General features: G+C 42.9%; 1 protein-coding gene across 1 annotated transcript; it reads left to right on the forward strand.

Moving 5' to 3' along the window:
- The first annotated feature begins 954 nt into the window (after window positions 1-954).
- Window positions 955-19,583, forward strand: camk2a (calcium/calmodulin-dependent protein kinase II alpha). The gene is made up of 18 exons (XM_020590983.1): window positions 955-1,159; window positions 2,832-2,926; window positions 9,932-9,991; window positions 12,437-12,491; window positions 12,689-12,754; window positions 13,032-13,104; window positions 13,230-13,332; window positions 13,784-13,867; window positions 14,039-14,133; window positions 14,415-14,537; window positions 14,620-14,703; window positions 15,246-15,288; window positions 16,715-16,752; window positions 17,852-17,900; window positions 18,063-18,138; window positions 18,267-18,361; window positions 18,471-18,699; window positions 18,810-19,583. Exons 1-18 carry the CDS (start codon window positions 1,098-1,100, stop codon window positions 18,811-18,813), a joined length of 1,434 nt encoding a protein of 477 aa, XP_020446639.1. The 5' UTR covers window positions 955-1,097; the 3' UTR covers window positions 18,814-19,583.
- The last annotated feature ends 1,522 nt before the right edge of the window (window positions 19,584-21,105 follow it).

Here is a 21,105-nt window from a genome sequence, read left to right on the forward strand (position 1 = left end):
AGGAGGCGTGAAAAAAGGAAACCAAGCAGAAGAGATGAGTGACAGAAGGACAGAGGGAGAGAGAGAAAGAAAGATGCTTGTCCCTGTGGAGACAGACAGAGCTAAAAATAGACAAGAGTTTTGTCTCTGGCCTCAGGTCACAGAATGAAGGAATCCAGAGCAGCAGATAACATTACATCCACAGTTGATTTACTTATTTAACCCTTTAGTCAATTAATTAAAATACCTCAATATATACAAAGAAAAGTCCACAAAAGTTCCCAGAGCCCAAGGTGACGTGTCTTGTTTTTGTCTGAGCAGAAATATTCAGACTATTATTCAAGGAAACCATAGAAACCAGCAAATATTCATGGGTAATGCTATACTACAGAGTACTGAGGCGAAGTAGTATTCTGGTACAGGTCAACTGCTAATGAAGATTTATATTTGTGTCTTTATTTAAGAACAGTAGAAGCAGAAAGAGAGAGTATTACCACAAAGGCCCCTGGCCTGGAGCTGAAACAGCAGTAGTGCATGCATTAGCAGTAGTACTGCAGTGCTGCCCCAGTTCTTGCTTGAGCTGTTGTAGTATCAGCAGTACCAGTAGCAGTAGTACTGCAGTCCTTCTCCCTGAGCTAGTGTAATATTACCAGTAGTATTAGCAGCAGTAGTATCAGTAGCAGTAATACTGCAGTTCTGGCCCCTGTTTGCGTCTTACTTTCAGCACGGAGAGGATGCAGTTACCATGGCGACCTGTGTGTGTGTGTCCTGGGCTGTGATTGGCTGGCGGGGCAGTAGGCGGGCCGGTGGAGCGTCTTGGAGCGTCACTCAGCCTCTGGCTCAGATCAGGACAGAGAGACGCTGCTCTCCTCGCTGCTCTCTCCTTCATCCCTCCATCTTCTTCCTCCTGCTGCTCTTCCTCCTCCTCTTCCTCCATCCAGAACCAGGACTCTCTCTCCATCCCTCTGCTGCTGCTGCTTCTCTTTCTGTCTCCTCCATCCCTCACACACACAGACAGGTCTGACTCTTGGCCTTCATCATCTTCATCCTCACCACAATCATCATCCTCAGAGGAAGACGGACAGGGAGCCCCCTGACCCTTGTCCCGCCGGGTCACCATGGCAACGGTCATCTGTACTCGTTTCACCGAGGAGTATCAGCTGTACGAGGAGCTGGGCAAGTGAGTATCACTGTCACCTTTCATCATCACTGTCATCATCATCAGATAAAGTACTGTAGAACTGTGAACAGTACTGGTACCACAGTACCAATAGCTATTATTATCTTTATTATTATTATTATTATTATTGAGGCAGATTAGTGATTTTGGGCTATACAGATAAAAATTGACACAAAAGTTGATATTTTTAGATTAATATTTTATTTGTGTACAACTTTATCTCTACTTAAATTTTGTATATATTTATATAGATTTTATCATTTTTGTTGTTACAATTAACAGTTTTATTTAGTATATCAAATATTTTTATTTGCACTTTACTATTTAAAATTTTAACATTAACTAAGCACAGAAATAATTTATTTAACTATAAATATTTGTATCAATCTGTTTGGTATTTTTGCTGTTCTACTGATCCAGGTGATTTGTGGGTCAGTGTTATTACCATTATCATCATTATTATTTTATATTTATCATATATTTGTCATCATTTCCTACATATTTATATTAGTTATTTTTATTGTTAGTAGCAGTGCTAGTAGTAAATTACAATTATTTTAATGAGTTTTATGCCTTAATTTATATTGTTTTTATAAAATGCATTTTTCCATAGTGTATCTAATATCTGCTTTATTTTTTGTTTAAAAAACTTTCTTAAAACTATTATCTTCATTATTACAGCATGTTCTGATCTGTTTCAACTTTAATTGGTTACATTGATGTTGATGATTTATAGATTATTGATTTTGATGCTGATCAGTTGGATGGACGGATGGATAGAAGGATGAGTGTAAAACCTTTGTGACCCCATCCCACTCGCTGCCCACACACACACACACACACACACACTGCCAGGTTTCTTACATAATGTGATGGTGGGTGGCAGAACGCAGCTTTCATAAGACACAGAAAGAAGCTCTCTGTTAAAAAAAAAAAAAAGCTCTCACATAAAGATAGTTGAGGGGAAAATGTTATATTTCATCATTTATAACCTTATTAGTGATTAATATATTGACCATTAGAACTGACTGAAACCTGCATCTGAGCACCAGAGGGGGAGATATCAGGACTTCTAGTCCAGGCATTGGATCCTACATTTCCCACAATGCAACTGCCATTTAATTCCTAGTCTGGTAAACAACCACACCTACAGTATAACTGTGACATCATCAGGCCTGTAGTACCAGCAGTAGTTGTAGGAACAACAGTAGTAGCTATAAATGCAGTAGCAATAGTAGTAGTGTTTACAGTATAGTAGCATCAGCAGTAGAATTTGCAGTTTTAATAGTATTTCTGTTCATAGTGCAGATACTACTATAAGTATTAGCAATTATAGTAAATGTAGTGGTAGTAAGATATGTTCAGGAACAGAAGTAGTAGTATTTGTAGTATCAGCAGTTATATGAGTAATTGTCATGTTTTTAGTAGTAGCAGTGGTGCTAATATGCTAATATTTGCAGTAGCAGTGATAATCTTTGAGATCATAGCAGTAGAACAGTCAGTGGTAGCAGTAGTTGTAATACCTAAAATATCTTGTTACAACCTCTTGTTTGAACATGACAAACTACTTTATTACACACTGTGAAAATGTGCTATATAAATACAGTCCATTTACCATGAGAAGTACAGGTTGATAGGTCTCCAGGTGATGGGTATCCTGCTTTGTTTCCAGGGGAGCGTTTTCGGTGGTGCGTCGCTGTGTGAAGGTGCTATCAGGTCAGGAGTACGCTGCCAAGATCATCAACACCAAGAAACTGTCTGCCAGAGGTGAGGGTCTGGAGCAGGGCTGTTGCACCAACACATCAGTCATATTAACACCAGTGGTCACAGATGGTTTACTGCTGGGTCAGTTTGGGTCGGAGCTAGCTGCAGCATCATTTACCAATGTGTACTGAGAACAGCTTCTTCTGTGAGATCATGAAAACTGGCGTTTAGCAGTCAGACACTGGCACAGGTACATGTCATGAGCAATAATAAATCTAACATGCTCCTTATCCACCTGTACATCTTACTGGCTCATTTACATAAGAAACGCCTCCACATGCCAAATATGGGCAACACTTCCCACTGAAACCCCTGCAGCCTTAATGTAGTGTCGCTGTGGGCAACACAAGCAGCGCAAGGGAAAACTAAAGATGAAAAGTCTCAGACAAGGTTCAGATAGCATCCAGCAGTATTCTGGGTGCCGGCTTGTGGGAAGCTAGTATCAGTACATACCCTACATTACAAGCCCTACAGCCAGGTGCTGACTGTGAAGCTGCAGGCCCTGAGTGTGTCTGTGATGGTTGCATCTGGTCTCTGAGAGCCTGAAATCCCTTCACTAACAAGTCAAGATGGATAAAGAGCCTGAGCGCATGTGACTGACACATAATTCATGTGTTTTAATTTGCTGTGTGACTGTTGCGGGGTTTTTTTTTTAAATTTAAACAGAAGAGCTGATCGACCTGTTGGTTACAGTTACTGATGCAGAAGCAACCTTCCCTTATCAGTGGGGAATGATTACGCCTGAGTGATTTGAACAGGTCCTCTGGTGCTCAGTTCTGCAGAATGAGAGAACTGTGATCACACAGAGACTTCAGTTATTAAGTCAGGATGACAAACGTGTCTGCAGCATCAGTAGGTTCCAGTATGTGTATTCATAGGGGGCTGCCAGTACAGTTGTGTCTGTTGGTCTTTGACTGCACCTGTGTCAGGAGGACAGGAATCAGATTCTGAGCATAGAGATGGTCGGGTGTATCACAGAACTGTGTGTATGGCTGGTGCACGAGACCAGGTGTGAACATGTAGCACGTGAACATGAGTCTCAGGTTTCACATGATCATGTGTTTACTACAGACACCTGAGAGGATCCGACAGCACCGCACAGAGCAGAACAAACTGTGTGCTCTGTTTAGGAAGCAGTGCGACACGACACGGGGGTATTTCACACACTGGGTGTGTTTCTTGATGTGATAGCATCAGTTGTTTAAAATAAAAAGATAAATATGTAGCACTTTTCTTTAACCTACCTTTTTATCATGTGACATCACCACACACCATCCTAGACGATAACCAGACTAACTGAAAACTCATTAAAACTGACCAAACATGTAAAGTAATTTTTAGCTATGATGAAAAGTGAGCTTTAACATTATTGAAATTTTTTTGCACTTAAATTGTAGAGATAAATGGGAAAAACACTGAATAGGTGGTCAACATTCAGTTTATTAAAGAGCCAACATGTCATTCAGGGGGAATCTGCACCTTTATATGAATGTATCAGGACCTACACCTGTATTGGTGGCACCTGCATTAGTCTGTTAGAGACCAGTTAGTGCGTCTGGTTGTACCAGTGATACTGGATAGATGAACCAGTTAGTACTGGGGTGTACTGAAGCGTCCCCTCCCACACATTCCAGCATGGTGATAAAACTGACAAACACTGAAGCTGTGGATTTTTCTGCATTTCTGTTGATTTTCTATTTTTTACAGATCTCTATTCTGGTTCTGAGATTTCCTCTGGTTGCTTAGCAACTGTGTGTATGTGTGTGTGCGCGCTCATGTCATTCAGTTTGATTCTGCAGTAACTGAAAATCCCTGCAGCAAACTAACATCTCAAGTTATCAGCGCTGTTACATCATTAAGATGACATCATCCTGGTCAGTAATAATGGTAATGATAACGCCACCATGTGATGGTCCCTACTGAGCTCATTAGTTTTCAGCTGTTTAGTACATGTCACTGCACACACCGATAATAAATGCTGATTGTTTGACCTGTAACTAATGATTGATTGACAGACTGGCTGATTGATTGACCTGCGGTTTGTTCTCTGGATTAATAGTTTATTCTCAGGTTCTCCAAGTCCTTGTCAACATCTTCAACTGTCTGATTTTGTCTAAAATCCAAAGAGACTCCATGTGCTGGGGCAGAACATGAATCTGACATCAGAACAGGTTTGGCATCGGTGGGTAAAGTTTCTTTCAAATACCCAGTGATCAAAACAGTCGCCACAGTGTGTTGTGACTGCGACACAGGCGTGAACCTTCATGATAAACACTGTGTTTCTGTCAGAGCTGCAACCAGCGACTGTTCTCATTATCCATTCATCTGTCATTTTCTTGATTTGTGGTCTGATCAGTGGATGATGGTGTCTTCAGATGTCCCCCACAGACTCAGTTCACTGTGAGAGAACAGAGCAAACAGTAAGTCTGGAACAGTGGGCGAACTGGGACCAGTGGCTCAGCTGGAGAAATTCCTCAGACCAATTCATCACCTATCACAATAGTTGTCGGTAAATGTTCTTCATGGGTTGATGAACTGCTCACCTCCTATAACCTGAGTGTTGCTGACAACCGTCCAGACTTGGCTCCAGCTGTTGTGTCGGGCTGCTTCTAACAGTGTTTTTCATTGGCCAGTCATATTGGTCTGTAAAGTCATACAATCAGTGATAAACGTCCGATCCACTGTAACGTCTGCAAACATCATTTTCAAACCTTACATATATGACCAGTGTTTCAGATAAACACATAATGATGGACATAACAACCTGCAGGTGTGTCACCCTCCTGACCTGTCACTGCGCAAATCTGACATTATGTGAATAATAAATGTCGTGTATGATCGAAGGATAACCAGGAGAAAACAGGACTGCTCTTGTGAGATTAGAATGGCTTCACACCCTCATAAAGTCCATGTGCTCAGATGCCAAATCACCTCCTCCATATCCTCAGCTCTAATAAGCCACAAATTACACAAGCGATCATTTCTGATTTTATTTCCCAACACTTCAGCCTGCAGCTCTGCTCATATCTTAGCTTTTAATTCAGCAGTTTACAGACTTATGGCTGAGTGTCATTGACCAGAGTGATTCTGTCATTCTGTTTTCATCCTCGCAGCACAGACCTGATCCTGGTCTCTGACACAGTCCTGCTAACACCGTTAAAGGCTGCAGCCAGTGATTTCTTGTGTTTGTGTTCCTGTGCACCAACCCCATCCAGAGACCAGCAGCACCAGTGAGTGTGGTGTCCTCACCATAATATGTTTCAGTACAGACCCTGCTCCAGCTCATCGCTCTGTGCCATAGACCCCCACTGTTGTCCACCAGCTATTAGACCCCCCAGTGAGCCATACTCCTGCACTGGTGGGCAGGTTTCCATCGAACAGCTTCACAGGCTGAGAACGGTGTCACGGTGCACAGGGTCTGAAGGAAAAGTCGCTGATTGATTGCATGGCTCCACTAGCTTCTGCACAGGACAATGTGTTGTTTGTTGCAGACAGATGGGCCTCACATTACTGGCCCTGTCCTTTAACAAGCCATTGCCTTTATTTAGCAGTTTATCAAATGTAGGGTGGTGCTAGCGCCCTCTACTGGCTGTAGACTGCATCACAGTCACAGTATGAAGTACTGCTCAAGTGAAACATGGATGTAAACAACACAGGAGGCAAAATGTTTTCAATAAACACAGAGTTAGAAAACTTTTTTGAAGAAGGAAACAGATTGGAGCTCAATGTCAGATTGAGTTTTAATGACAGGAGTGTAATGATCATAATAACATGAGGAGGTCGCCCTGTCTCAGCAGGTTGTTCTCTTACCTCAGGGTCAGTGTTTCAATCCCCAGCTGCTCCTGTCCACATGTTAAAGTGAGCGGCAAAATGTAAACATTAACACTAACGCTTTATTGTACAACTTCCGTATTTTCCAGCTAATTTCCAGGAAACTAAACATTTCCTAAACATGAGCTGCTGTTCAGCGATAAATTATAGGATGTTTCCAACGAAGCCTGATGCACCTGCTGCAAATTAAAAACGAAATGGAGAAAGTGTCACTTGGTGCTAGGAGAACCCAGCTGTAGACAAGATGGTGGACTGCCGACCTTTGCAGGAAGTACTTGATATTAGCTGGAAGCTGTTAATCTCAACATTTTACGGGGTTAACATTAACCCTAATTCAGCATCCGGAAAGAATTGACAATTGCTGGCCCAGGTCGACAGTTTGTCATCTTGTTCTTTCTTATTTACTCATCTAACCTAGTAAATGATGTAGTGACTAAGAAGCAATACTTCATAACCAAACGTCTGTATCTGTCAGTTTCCTACAAGAAACAAAAGTTGTTGAATTTTGGATTCTTTGAGGCTGAGCTGCCGTACGTGATAGATCTGCATGTTGATCAGAAAATATGAATGTAATTGATGTTGGCTGCATTGTTTGTTGACCTGTAGTTTGCAGCTACGATTTTGTGTTTTCAAATTGATAAAGACCAACAGATAAATCACAGTACATGATGGAAAACTTCACCCACTTAGTACTTGCATGTTTCTACAGGACTGGTAGAATGCAGTGACTCACTGTGGCTTGTTTAACAGTGAATCATTCCTGTTTCTAGGAGCCTCTGATGCACACGGACATCAGTTTATCAGCTGCTTCACCTGCGACAGAATTCCCACGTGTTTCTAAACAACTCGAATATGAGGAGAAGTTAAAACCCAGACTGGGTGTGAGCTCATGATCAGAGAGAGGAGGGTTCCAACACAAAGCAAGAAACTGCTCCACAGTTTCAGATCAGGCCCAGAGCATTGGCCTCCGTCTATCTGTTGCTTTTTATCTCTGGGTGTTTGAAGCTGATGGGGCTTTTGTTGGTTCCTGAATATGTCTGCAGCAGCTCATCGTGTCCTTTCATTCTGGGGTTCCCTGTGTTTTCCTCTGGGATGTTTGGCTCTCTCTGATACGGTGTCTGAGCTGTTCGCTTTGTGTGCAGCTTCAGAGCTGCTGCTCAGCAAGAAGCCTTCCTGAGCGGATGCTCTGTTGGCTGCCGGACACTCGTCATTGAGCAACGCTGCTCTCAGATCAGTCTGCTGCTGCTGGTCACGCTCTGCTGGAGGCCATACTTGGGTTTAGCTGCTCTGCGTTCACAGGCACTTTGTGCATTTACATCTTCAGTCAGAGCATGATGAGTGACAGGAGCGACCACAGAGTCCAGAACCAGGTGCCCTCCCCTGAACCTCCCTTAGCTCCCGGTGATGTTATTGATACCTTGGTGAATTAATATCCAGGTTATTAATGTGTTTCAGCCTGATCAGTACTACCTGTTGTAGGATTCAAGGATTCAAGATTTTTATTTGCCATTTATGCATAAACAGACAGTCTAGGCATATAGATCTCCTTTGGAGTCAGGTAGGGAGTCAAAAGCTAGAAAGAACATTTAGTCTTAAAATAAAAAAGTTACATAAAGGCGACATTAAGCATTAAAACCGCAATACACAAAAACAGAGTAATAGTATTTCCCACAGTGAAGTTCAAACATTGCACTTAGTAATTCACATGGTGGAGTTGGATATGGCATTACACTTGGTGAGGTAGTGAGGGGTTATAACATACTAAAACAGTTTATATTCAGACCTGTTTCCAGTGCTTGGTGGAGAATGTCCTGCTATTATTCAGGTCCCCCAAGAGAACACTGTGGATGAGATGCTCTTACAGGCAGTTCAGTCCCAGTTATCCTCTCTGCAGTCTTTATGACCCTTTGAAGAGCCTTCCTGTCTGCCTGTGTGGTGTTACCATACCAGACTGTGATGCCAGTGAGGATGCTCTCTACCAGTCGTCTATAAGCCTGGGTGAGAGGGCAATGGTTCAACTCAGCTTTTCTGAGCTGCCTGATGAAATATAGCCGCTGCTGGACTTTCTTCACTGTGGCGGCTGGAACTTGGTGCTGTCAGCCCTCTCCACCTCAATCCCTTTGATAGTCAGAGGCAGCAGAGGGGAGGGGTTCTTCCTGAAGTCTACTGTTATTTCTTTTGTCTTATTTATGTTGAGGATGAGGTCATTCTCCTCAACATAAACAAGAATGTCGTTCATCAAGCTTCTCTAACCTGACTCGCCTCCCCCCTTGATGAGGCCCAGGATGGTGGTGTCATCAGCATATTTAATGATGATGATGTTGTCATGGTTGCAGACACAGTCGTGGGTGTACAGGGTGAAGAGTTTGGGGCTGAGACAGCAGCTTTGTGGTGAGCTTGTGCTGATTGTGAGCTCAGCAGACACCCTCCGTCCCATTCTAACTACCTGTAGTCTTTCAGTCAGGAAGTCCAGAATCCAGTTGCAGGTGGGAGTTGGTACACCGAGGTCTGTCATCTTCCCAGTCAGCCTGCCCGGGCGAATGGTGTTGATTGCAGAACTGTAATCCAGGAATAGCATCCTAGCATACGTACTGCTGTTGTCCAGGTGTTTCAGGGCATGGAATAAAGCCAGAGCCGTCACGTAGTCCACTGATCTGTTGGGGCAGAAGGCAAACTGGAGGGGGTCTACAGTGTCCGGGACCATGTGGTTAATGTGTGTGAGGGACAGTTTCTCTAAGCACTTCATGGCGACTGATGTGAGCACCACTGGCCTGAAGTCATTCAGAGTGGATGTGTCTGATGTCTTAGGGACCGGTATGATAATGGATTTTTTGAAAATGCGAGGAACTACTGCTTGGGTTAAAGACAGGTTGAAGATGTTTGTATACACACTAGCTAGTTGATCCCCACAGGCTCTCAACACTCAGAGGGGGACACCGTCTGGTCCTGTTGCCTTATGGGGGTTTACCTGTCTCAGGGCCTTCATGTGATCATGTGATCTGATCATTAGTTGCTTGTAATGTCACTGTTTATAAATGTCACAGGCAAGTAAAAAGAACTTCATTAATCAATACCTCTGGTCAATAATCAATACCACTAACCAGTAATCAGTATTGCTCATCAGCAGTCACTACCTCTGATCATTAATCAATGCCTGTGATCTGTGTGTGTTGTCAGATCATCAGAAGTTGGACCGTGAAGCTCGAATCTGTCGTTTACTGAAACACCCCAACATTGGTGAGTACTACTGCAAATACTGCTACCGTTACTGCTCCTACTACTGTCAGTACTGCATTTAGTAAGAAAGTAAATAAGTGCTAACTACTGCTTCTACTACTTCTACTACTTTTTTTCTACTACTACTGCTAGTACTACTAATCCTACTACCAATCAGACCACTGGACTCTTGATGAGTTTTAATTAAAAATGGATAATGATGATGAAGGTGTCTGTGTTACTGATGGTAACATAGTGTACTGACTAATAGATGAGGGGATGCTATCACCACAGTGACGACAGACAAAGAGGCAGAGGTTTCCCTCCTCCACACTCATCTTGATTACTCTAGTACTCATACCACGCAGTACTGAGAGTATACAAAATTGTTAATGTAGTAATGCTACAAATAAGCATAAATACTACACAGTGGAAATACTGCTTGCATTTATTCAGTTTTTCACATGCTCAGTAAAACTAAACTAGTAGTGGTGCTATTGAAAGTATTATTATGATGAATATCAAGTCCTGCCTGTACAACTAGTTTACCCCCCGGTTTTAATAAAGAAGTCTTGAACCTTGGTACTTCTACCACTACAGCTAATACTACTGGACGTTTTATTGGTGGTACTACTGCAACAGCTACTGCTATTACAGATATTATAACTACAATTTCTACTCTTTACGTAACCATTACTACTGCTATTGATGCTACTGCTAAAAAGCATTTATTACTACTGGTATTACTGCAGTGGTACTGCTACTGCTGCTGGAGGTATGGAGTTTGAAGACATGGCTGGTTAGCCGGCGGTCACACAGTCCACATGCATTACAGCAAATATAGGATGTGGATATTGCTTCCGCAGCGTCACATCCATAATGAATACATGGACATATCTTCATTTGCTGTGCTGATCATCACGACCCACTGGAGCAGGTGACCTGCAAGACATCCCAGGAAGGACACACAATGTGCCAAATGAGATGCAAAAAGACCACAGAGAGATGCAAAATAACTACAAAAAGACATAAAACATCTACAAAGACCCTCACAAGATCCTCAACGAGACTGAAAATGACCACAGGCCACACGGCAGGGTAGGGTTTAGTATATCTGTTGGCGTGTGTCCAGCTCCTGTGTTGGACCTGTGTGGGATGGGGGGGGGGGTCTGTTGTGTCTGTGCCCTGTCATCTGCTGTGTTGTTATCAGTCAACACATCCTGTGGTTAATTCACAATAAAAGCCCGGCACCACACCAGATTTTACTGACCATCTTTCTCTTTCATGTCAGTGCCAGTGGTGGATTTTGAAGCCTCCGAAAACAGTTTAGCTCTAAACAAGCAAACATCTTGAGAGTGAGACAGACTGAAACCGGATCCAGTTCACCCTAAACAAACTGTGTCTTAATTAAAGCGGAAACCAATTGAACCAGTGAGACGTTCAAATATGACCCCACGTGGGCTCACCTGACCAATCAGCAGGCAGCAGCCAAGCCACGCGCCCAGTCAGAGCGCTGTGTGGGCAGGCGATGCTCTGCAGATACTAAAGACTGTTACATAACTCTGTGTGTGTGTGTGTTGCCAGGCAACGGTGTCCTCAGGTGAAGGCATCAAAACCCTCTCCTCCTACACACACACACAGACACGCACTGTAACACACACTGGTACCTGCGTGGAAGCACTCAGAAAGAAATAATCAGGTTTCTCTCTCGAAGCACTCCTACACAGTGCAGCAGTGGTGGGTGTGGTGGTGGTGTGGGGGGGGGGGGGGGGCTGCGGCTTCTCTTTCCTCTGTTATACATCCTATTATACAATATATGCAGAAGCAGAGAAACAGATGCCTTCAGTCAACTTCACTTTAACACTTAGGATGAAGTTTTCAGATTGTACTCGAGTAAAAGTACTCCATGGTGGAAGAAGTACTCACATTCTTTACGGAAGTAAAAGTAGTAATACAACAGAGTAGAAATACTCTGCTGTAAGTAACAGTCCTGTGTTCAACATGGTACGTCATTACAAAAGCATCAGCATCCAAATTGACTTGAAGTACCAACAGTACCAGTACTCATCCTACAGAATGGCCCATGTCACAGTAATGTCTTTGATACTTGTACTGTGAAGTACTCTACATCCTGCTGGTGGGTTTCCCACGGGGGATCAGTAAACCTTTTTAAGGTCATTTTAAGGTAATTGTGGGGCGACTGTGGTTCAGTGGGTAGAGCAGACGTCTCCCAACTGGAGGGTCTGAGGTTCGAATCTTGGTGCCTGCAGTCCACGTGTCGAAGTGTCCTTGGGCAAGACACTAAACCCCCAAGTTGCCTCCGATGGTTAGAGCCATCGGTTGAGTTGGCTCCACAGGTGGCCGCCTCGGTTCTGTATTGGAAACAAATTCCTTGTGTGTGTAACGTGCTTGGCCAAATAAAGGTGATAATCCTTATTATCCTTATACCTTTGTGTGTGTCTTCAGTTCGGCTACATGACAGCATCTCAGAGGAGGCGCATCATTACCTCATCTTTGACCTGTGAGTCCCGCTTCTCTCTCTCCTGTTGTCCTCTGTGTTTTATGTCACATCATCACTGTACTTATCTTCTTTTATATTGAATCATTGTGATATGTTGTTGATCACTTTCACTTTGTTCTTTTATGTTATGTAATGTTTTTGTGTTTGATACAAAGAGTTTGCCATTTTCTCCATGAGATGTCCTCTCTCCCTCTCAGGGTAACGGGTGGAGAGTTATTTGAAGATATCGTAGCCAGAGAATATTACAGTGAAGCTGATGCCAGGTGAGACATACACATCCAGATATTCATCTGTTCACCCATCTTCTTGTCACCACATATCACATCTCGTGGTGTGAGCAGTGCTGAACCTGCTCTGCTTTTGTCAACTTTTTCTTCTTCTATTTTTCTCTCCTCCTCCTCTTTCTTCCTCTTCATCACTAATTAGTCACTGATGCTGTAACATTTTTGTGCAGTAGAGCCAGTCTCCTCATCCAAACCCACTGCTCCATACCGCCGACATGACTCACATGACCTCTGACCTTTGTCTTTCTGTGAACAGTCACTGTATTCAGCAGATTCTGGAGGCGGTGCTACACTGTCACCAGATGGGTGTAGTCCACCGAGACCTGAAGGTAATGCTTATATTCTATATCGAACTCCACACACAACATTCCTGAATGCCATGTTAGCATTGTTGGCATTGCTCATGTAAACCAGTGGCAGAGTTAGCGTGTTAGCAGGTGTCCTGTGTTTGCAGCCAGAGAATCTGCTGCTGGCCTCCAAGTCAAAAGGAGCAGCGGTAAAACTGGCTGACTTCGGCCTCGCCATCGAGGTGGAGGGAGACCAGCAGGCCTGGTTCGGTAAGATCTCAGTCTGATACTGCAGTAATACTGCAGTATTACCACAAATAGTGCTGATTCTACAGCCTGTGTCTACTTTTACTTTGACTCAAGACACCTTCTCTATGTTTAATTTAACTTTGATTTTGTATTTTATTTTGACTTTTTTACACGTTTGTTTTTCTTTTTTTTGTTAATTTGCTATTTTCTCTTTTCTATTTCATTATATTTATTCATATTTATTCACTTGAAATATTTTCTGTTTGGAATTTGTTTTATTTTCACATTAGGAAAGTTTTTATTTAGATTTTATTTTATTCATGAACAGCAACCACCCTGATCACCTGAGCAACCAGCCATATTTCTGTGATTTTCTGTAATCTCTGAGTTTTACTTGTTTTAATTATTTATTTGTTTGCGAGTTAGTTTGTGTTGCACATTAACAGAAATGTGTGTGTGTGTGTGTTTACAGGCTTTGCAGGGACTCCAGGTTATTTGTCTCCAGAGGTTTTGAGGAAGGACCCGTACGGCAAAGCAGTCGACCTCTGGGCTTGTGGTCAGACTCTGCTCTGCTGTCTCTGTTTTCTCTACTACTCCTTATTTGCTCGTTTCCTGCCACCTCCAGTTGTCCTTGTTTCCTCTACTTGTCTCCTGTCTTTCTGTGCTTCCTTTCTTGTCTCATCTCCTTCTGTCCTCCTGTCTCAGGTGTGTTTTCTCTCACTCTCAGGTGTGATTCTCTACATCTTATTGGTCGGTTACCCTCCGTTTTGGGATGAAGATCAGCATCGCCTCTACCAGCAGATCAAAGCTGGAGCTTATGATGTAGGTCACATGACTCATCACCTGTGACTTGGGTTGTACCTACAGTCTCCTCTTCTCATCTCTCTTTCTCCTTTTCTTGCATCCTCCTGTCTGGTCTTTGTGTCCTTTATTTACTTTCCTTACCTCCTCTACACACCGGTGTTGTGGATGAGTATGGACAGGATGTTCATGTTTGTAATAGAAGAAATGAGCATAAACTTAGTTTCTGTCTGTACTCCTTTTGATTTTAAATATGTTCTCCATGTCTCCTTGTATCCTCTCCTTATCTCTGTGTGTCCTAGTTTCCTTCTCCAGAGTGGGACACGGTGACTCCTGAAGCCAAAGACCTCATTAATAAGATGCTGACCATCAATCCGGCCAAACGGATCACTGCAGCCGAGGCGCTCAAACACCCCTGGATCTCTGTGAGGCTCCTTCACACACAGGGAGTCATCTTCATACTGTTAGCATGTTGATGATGATGGTGATGTGTCCTCTTTCTCCCAGCATCGCTCCACAGTGGCATCCTGTATGCACAGACAGGAAACCGTGGAGTGTCTGAAGAAGTTCAACGCCAGAAGGAAACTCAAGGTAGGCCCAGGCCACAGGTCAGAGGCCCGACTCACTTGGCTCTGTCCTGATGTAAAGCCAGTCCCAGCTGCAGAGGCACCATTTGTTTTTGAAGGTTCAGTTTAAGTTATTTACTAAGGCTGCGCTCCCGTCTCAGGCCTTCAGGCTCTGTTCTGATGTGAGTCAGATCTGATCTTGTTGATGTTGATTCTGTTTTGTTAAAAAAAAACTTCTGAATGTCTTGAATATTTTTAGCTAATTTTTGCAGCTCTACTTTTAATTTTCCTAAATGTAACAAATACGGATTAAAAAAATCTAAACAGTGAAACCTCATTCTCAGGTTAGCATTTACACAGTTTCATCTGTGTCATAAAAAGTTCTTAAAGTTTTTAATTCAACATTAAAATGTTTTAAAAAGTGTGAAATTAGTCCAAAAGTTCATATTTTGTCTTTTCATTTCAGAGTTAATAAAGGATTGTTTTGTTCTAATCTTTAAACTTGTTTGCCTCCTTGCTCTCCTCCCTGCTTTTTTTCCACCTTCCTTCCATCCTTCCTCTCCTCAGGGAGCCATCCTCACCACCATGTTGGCCACCAGAAATTTCTCCGGTAAGAGCAGCAGCTCCTCCTTGTACCAGGGTCAGGGGCCAAAGGTCGTGTTACGTCAGATTCGCACCTCTTCAGATGAATAGAATCCTCGCTTCCTATTGGTTAGCAGAGAGTCATATGACCTGTTGTGGATTTGAGAGGTTTGACCTTTCACCTGTTGGGGCTGAACTCAGGAAATACACCAATCAGCTGCCAGCATACACACAATTAATAATTAAGTTAACACTCTGTGTGTGGGTGTGTGTGTGCACACACTCAGCTGTCTTGGGGCCTCAAACACACTCAGGTCTAAAGATAGCATGGAAACCACCGACACGCTGAGCTGCTGCATCAGAGGACATGGCCCCTTGCTCAGTCTGTCGGTGGAGCTTCGTCCACAGACGTGTGTGTAAAACAGAAAAACACACTTTTAGAAAAAGCAGGACATATTAAAACATTTTCTTCATCTTGATTGTCCTACTACAGAATGACCACAAAGCCAGAAGCCCAGCTCAGTAAGAAATCGCCAGATGCTGCTTTCTCTCTCTGGCCACAACCTGATTTTTTTACTTTACCTGTTAGATCCAGAGTTTTGAGCAACTTCAACACAGTTTTTTGAGTTTTCAACACTTGAACCTGTGTTTGTAAGATCTGGAAAGTCTAAATAAATATAAAAATAAAAACTGTCAACCTGATGGTTTTCAGTAAAATATTCCACTGCTATAAACAGAGCAGTGAGTAAACCTCAACACAAAGTGCAACTTCTGTTTTCTATTACTGGTGCCATCGTTCAGCAGTGCCGTAGTCTCACTCTGTGATCTGTGGTGACGATTGGGGTGCATGACCTTTCCTCTGTGTCTGTGTTGAAGGTTAGTTGTCCATGGACAGGAGCAGGTAATGCCGGGTTTTCACATGCAGCTAGTGGGTGTGAACAGGCAGGAATGTGTGCAGGCTCTCTGCTCTCCAATGATCTCCAGCTTATCCTAAATTTGGCCTCGACTCCCTCCAAGCGACCCACATGTCACGCCGGCAACTCCCTCCGTCTGTCTCTCCTCAGCTGCTGTCTGTCAGCTCAGCTGGAGGCAGTGCCACGTTCCTCTTCTCACGGTTTTATCTATAGTTTTTCTAGTGTTTTTGGCCTGAAAATGTAACAGAGTCAGAGAATTGTTTTTTATTTGATGTATTTTTGATTTCCACTAATTTCTGTTTATTGTTTTTTCATAGTTTTTCTCTCTCAATGCTTTTCTTTCTGTAGAATCTTTTTCTTTTCAGTAAATTTATTTAGTTTCCTGTCAGATTCCCCCTCTGAGCAGCTGAAAGGCTTTTTTGCTGAAGGGCACGCAGGCGGTGGTTGTCGGTGCGATGCTGCCTCTGCTTTTCTCAGCCTTTGTTCCTTTCTTTCTGACGCTGCTGCTTCTCTCTCTCTTTGTTCTCGTCCCTCGTTCAGGAGGAAAGAGCGGCAACAAGAAGGCCGACGGAGTCAAGGTGATGGCTCTGTTTTTATTCTTATTAATATCATTATAGTGAAGTAGTGCTGGTGAAGGCGTAGCGCCCCCTGCAGGCTCAGGTCTGCTTTGAGTGTAACAGTGGGACTGTATGCTGTAAGTTCTGTAGAGACAGAGTTTTGTTGTCACCCTGACAAAAAATATGTACAGTTCAAATTAATATAAAAAATGTTTATGGTTATAACAGGATGTTTTTTACCTTATTATAAGATACCAGTGAAATCTGTTTTTTCAAGAAGCTTTTGTTGTTAAAAAATTGCAGTTTATCAGATTATATCATAAAACCAACATATCAACAAACGAGTTGTTCAGTAATGTCGTAAACATTTAAACTGTCTGAACTGCAGCTTAAAGGGTTCATACAACACAGCTGATAAACACGGGGTCTACTCAGTTATGTGTTATGCCAATGAGTTGATGTGATATGTTGTTACAAAGTGAAAAGTTTCTCAAATAAATTGAACAAACTGGTGCAATTATAATAAAATATTTTACATCATAACAAGAAACATGTTTTAATGTGCAAGAAAAAGTTTGAGTAGCAAGTATGTTTTCATGGAAGCAGCAGCACTGCTGTGTCTCGATGTTATGGCGATGTGTGATTTTTAACGTACATTGAGTCTGAACAGTTCATCATTATTACATCAGATACCATAAGCTACAGCAGTGCTGTTCCAATCAGAGGCCTCCAACACAGATGAAGCTTGTCTCCTCAGTCGCCAGGCCCCTGAGCAGCCCTGCGCTTCTTGTAGTGTGATGGATCATGTGGTGTTGTCCTTTTGTTGGACATGTCATAAAGTCGATTCTGATATAAAGTGAATCAGTTTTGTGCCAGAACTAAACCTGAGTTAAACTCACTGTGTGTCACTGTGTGCAGCTGGATGTCCTTCCTTGTAAAGTGTTTGTAATGATAGTGTTACAGTGGCCTGACCTGGCTGAGATAAAAACATGAACCCAGCAGAAGCAGAATCAGTCAAATCTGATCAGTCTGAGCCCGCTGAAAGCTCAGTCGCAGCTGAAGGAAACTCAGCACAAAACACTATCGTCAGCATCATTGCTTACAGTTTCTGTTGTTCTAGGAATCATCTGAGAGCACAAACACCACCATAGAGGACGAAGATACCAGAGGTGAACACACACACACACACACACACACACACACACACACAACAGTTTCTGCAGTTTTTATCCATTTAAAAACATCAGCCACCTTCGAGTGATACTAACTTGTCTGTCTCTTTCACTGCCCGTCTGTCTCTCTTCCTGTCCATCTTCCTGTCCACTGCTCAGTGAGGAAACAGGACATCATTAAAGTCACTGAGCAGCTCATTGAAGCGATCAGCAATGGGGACTTTGAGAGCTACACGTACGTTACACTGCATGTTTTATCTGTAATAATGCTCTTATTGTGAAAGTCTTACTGTAAAACGTTGTCCATCTTTGGTGTACCGTCTGTGGTATGTCCTCTCAGTGAACTAGTTTTTGTCATCTCAGTAAAATGTGTGACCCGGCTGTGACGGCGTTCGAGCCTGAGGCGTTGGGAAATCTGGTCGAAGGCCTGGACTTTCACCGCTTTTATTTTGAAAACTGTGAGCAGAACCAACTTATTGTCTCCTGGTGGTTTGAATATGTGTCTCTAGTCATGTTTCATAGTCCCAGCCATCTCACCTGTCCAGGTAACTATCCCTCTGTCCTCAGTGTGGTCTAAGAACAGCAAACCTGTCCACACCACCATCCTGAACCCTCACATTCACCTGGTCGGGGACGAAGCTGCCTGCATCGCCTACATCAGAGTGACGCAGTACATTGACTCCAACGGCACGCCTCGCACTGCCCAATCAGAGGAGACCAGGGTGTGGCACCGCCGTGATGGGAAGTGGCAGATAGTCCACTTCCATCGCTCAGGCTCCCCCTCCACGCTCAACAAGTAAGGTTGATGGTTGGCTGGTGACTGTAAGTGAATATCTGTTGAGTCTGTTGCCTCAGTGCATTCTGGGAAGCTCCTTTACCTAATACCTACCTTTTTTTTCTCCACAGCTAAATTCCATAGTGGGCGGGTCTGTGAAGGGGCCGGCATCACCTTGCCAACTGATTGATTGACTGCAGACCGGGCATCTGACACCAAACATTTGGGGCTTTGTTTGACTAAAAACAAAATGGAGGAGGGGACGAGGACGGCGCCAGAATGCTTCACTCTACCTAGTCCAGTAGTGAACTGCATCATCAATCAGTCAACCATCCAGCTTCTTCTTTCAGCTCGTTTGGACTTGGCCCCTTTGAGATTAACCAATCAGCTCACACACGTGCACAGCACAGGTTGTACTAATGTGTGGAAACCTTGTATCTCTGGCTTTTATAACTTAATGATTGACAGGACTGCACCTCCTTCACAACATAATTAATTGATTGATCAATAATAATTAACATGCCAGGACACACTGCACCATCATCTAAAATCAAGATGAACTTCGTCCCCTTGTCAACAAAGGTTCTAAGACGGCTCTAAGAAGAAGGTTCTAAGAGTTAAATGACTTTAACACCGTGTTAGTAAATATAATTTAACAGATTAATTTAAGATGAGTTTAATCGGATGTTAAATTTCAGGGGATTTTGTTTACGTTAGAGCTCTGGAGTTTTTCCAACTGCAAATTGGTAACATTTACACATTTATTTGGTACATTAATGAGCTGGAACTTCTGAGGCATGAACTTCCTTGAGTATTAATAATGCACATAATGGTGCAGTGGTTAGCACTGTCCCCTCACAGCAAGAAGGTTCCAGGTCCGAGCCCGGCCTGTAGGAGTGAGTGTGTGGTTGTCTACATGTCAGCCCTGTGACAGACTGGCGACCTGTCCGGTGCAACCCCGCCTCTCACCCAGTGTCAGCTGGGATTGGCTCCAGCCCCCCCACGACCCTATTCCGGAATAAGTACTATAGATAATGGATGGATTGATTATAGGTACTTTATTTTTAGATCAAATGGTTTATTAATTGATTATAATTTATGACTGAATAAGGAATTCATCTATCACAGTCCAGTCATGTGTTTTAGTGTTATCACATTAAAACTCTGTAATTACACCTTTGAAACTGGCCATTAACTATAAAAGGCACCTCTGAATTTGTACCTTAAATTTGCAAACTTATCTTTGGCATTGTGACTTGGGACCTTGTTCCCAAATTTGGGATTAATTATTGAATAATTAATTGATTTTAATATGATAAGGTGTGTTAATGGATTGAGAGGTTTTTAGGAGGGCCTCCCTTTTTAAGTGGAAGATAAATACACAGAACATAACCTCAACTGTGAGGAGATGTCACTGACTGAATCCACACCAGACACTTTTTATCCCTCAATCACTCGTTAACTTCTGAAATATTCAACAACATTTCTAAGGCAGCAAACCAAAAAACCCGCTGGAACACCCCTGCTTTTTCTTCTGGGAGATACAAGGTTTCCACCTGATCGAAAAGATAGCTACACAAATTAAAAACACAATATAATTATAAACGGAGGCCAGGAGTCACTGAGGTTAATAATTATTTAGACACGTTATCTCGTGATCACATCCAGGACTGTAAACAGGGCTTAATTTCAAGATAAGTTGTGATCTTGAGATAATTGGGCCTAAAAATAATTGGTAACCAAAGCAGCCCCAAGCCTCTGTAAGTAGAAATACAGCAGGGTGAAACAAATTTTTCATATTGAACAGAAGGAAACGCTGAAACATTTTAATGATGAGGTTTGGACGTACGACGACGCTCATCTCTCTGCTTCCATCGGCTCGGAGAGCTCCAGAAACTTCCACCGCTCTCTGACCTGCGATCTTCCATAAACAGCCACACCTCCGCTCAGATCAGCCAGTCATCTCCACCCTTGATCCCCGACAACACCCCACCAGGTGTCCTAATGTGGAGGACCCTAATGAGGTACCTTAACAAGCTCCACCCCAGGCTTCATTAGCAGAAGAAACTTTATCAGTCGGGCCAAGTTTACACAATGCTTTAGGTTTAAAAGCCGCTGGTTTCCCATAAGGGAAGGAAGGAAGGAAGGAAGGAAGTGAAAACAAGCAAAAGGGGGAGGGAGGAAGACACAGAGACAGAGGAAAGACAGAAGTAAAGACAAGAAAAAAAGATGAGGACAAAGGGAATCAATGAAGGAAACATGAGAAAGAACAAATCGCACCTCCCTGATTTTATTCAAATGCTTAGATCTAAAACCAGTTAACTCTAACAATCATATATTACCTTAAAACCCTCAAAATTGTTCTAACATGATAATTTTATTGAAAACGTATTTAACTGATACGTCTGCTACTGTGCACCACGACTA

The sequence above is a fragment of the Monopterus albus genome, unplaced genomic scaffold (genome assembly GCF_001952655.1).
Source record: "Monopterus albus unplaced genomic scaffold, M_albus_1.0 scaffold13.1, whole genome shotgun sequence".
In the NCBI taxonomy this organism is placed as follows: Eukaryota; Metazoa; Chordata; class Actinopteri; order Synbranchiformes; family Synbranchidae; genus Monopterus; species Monopterus albus.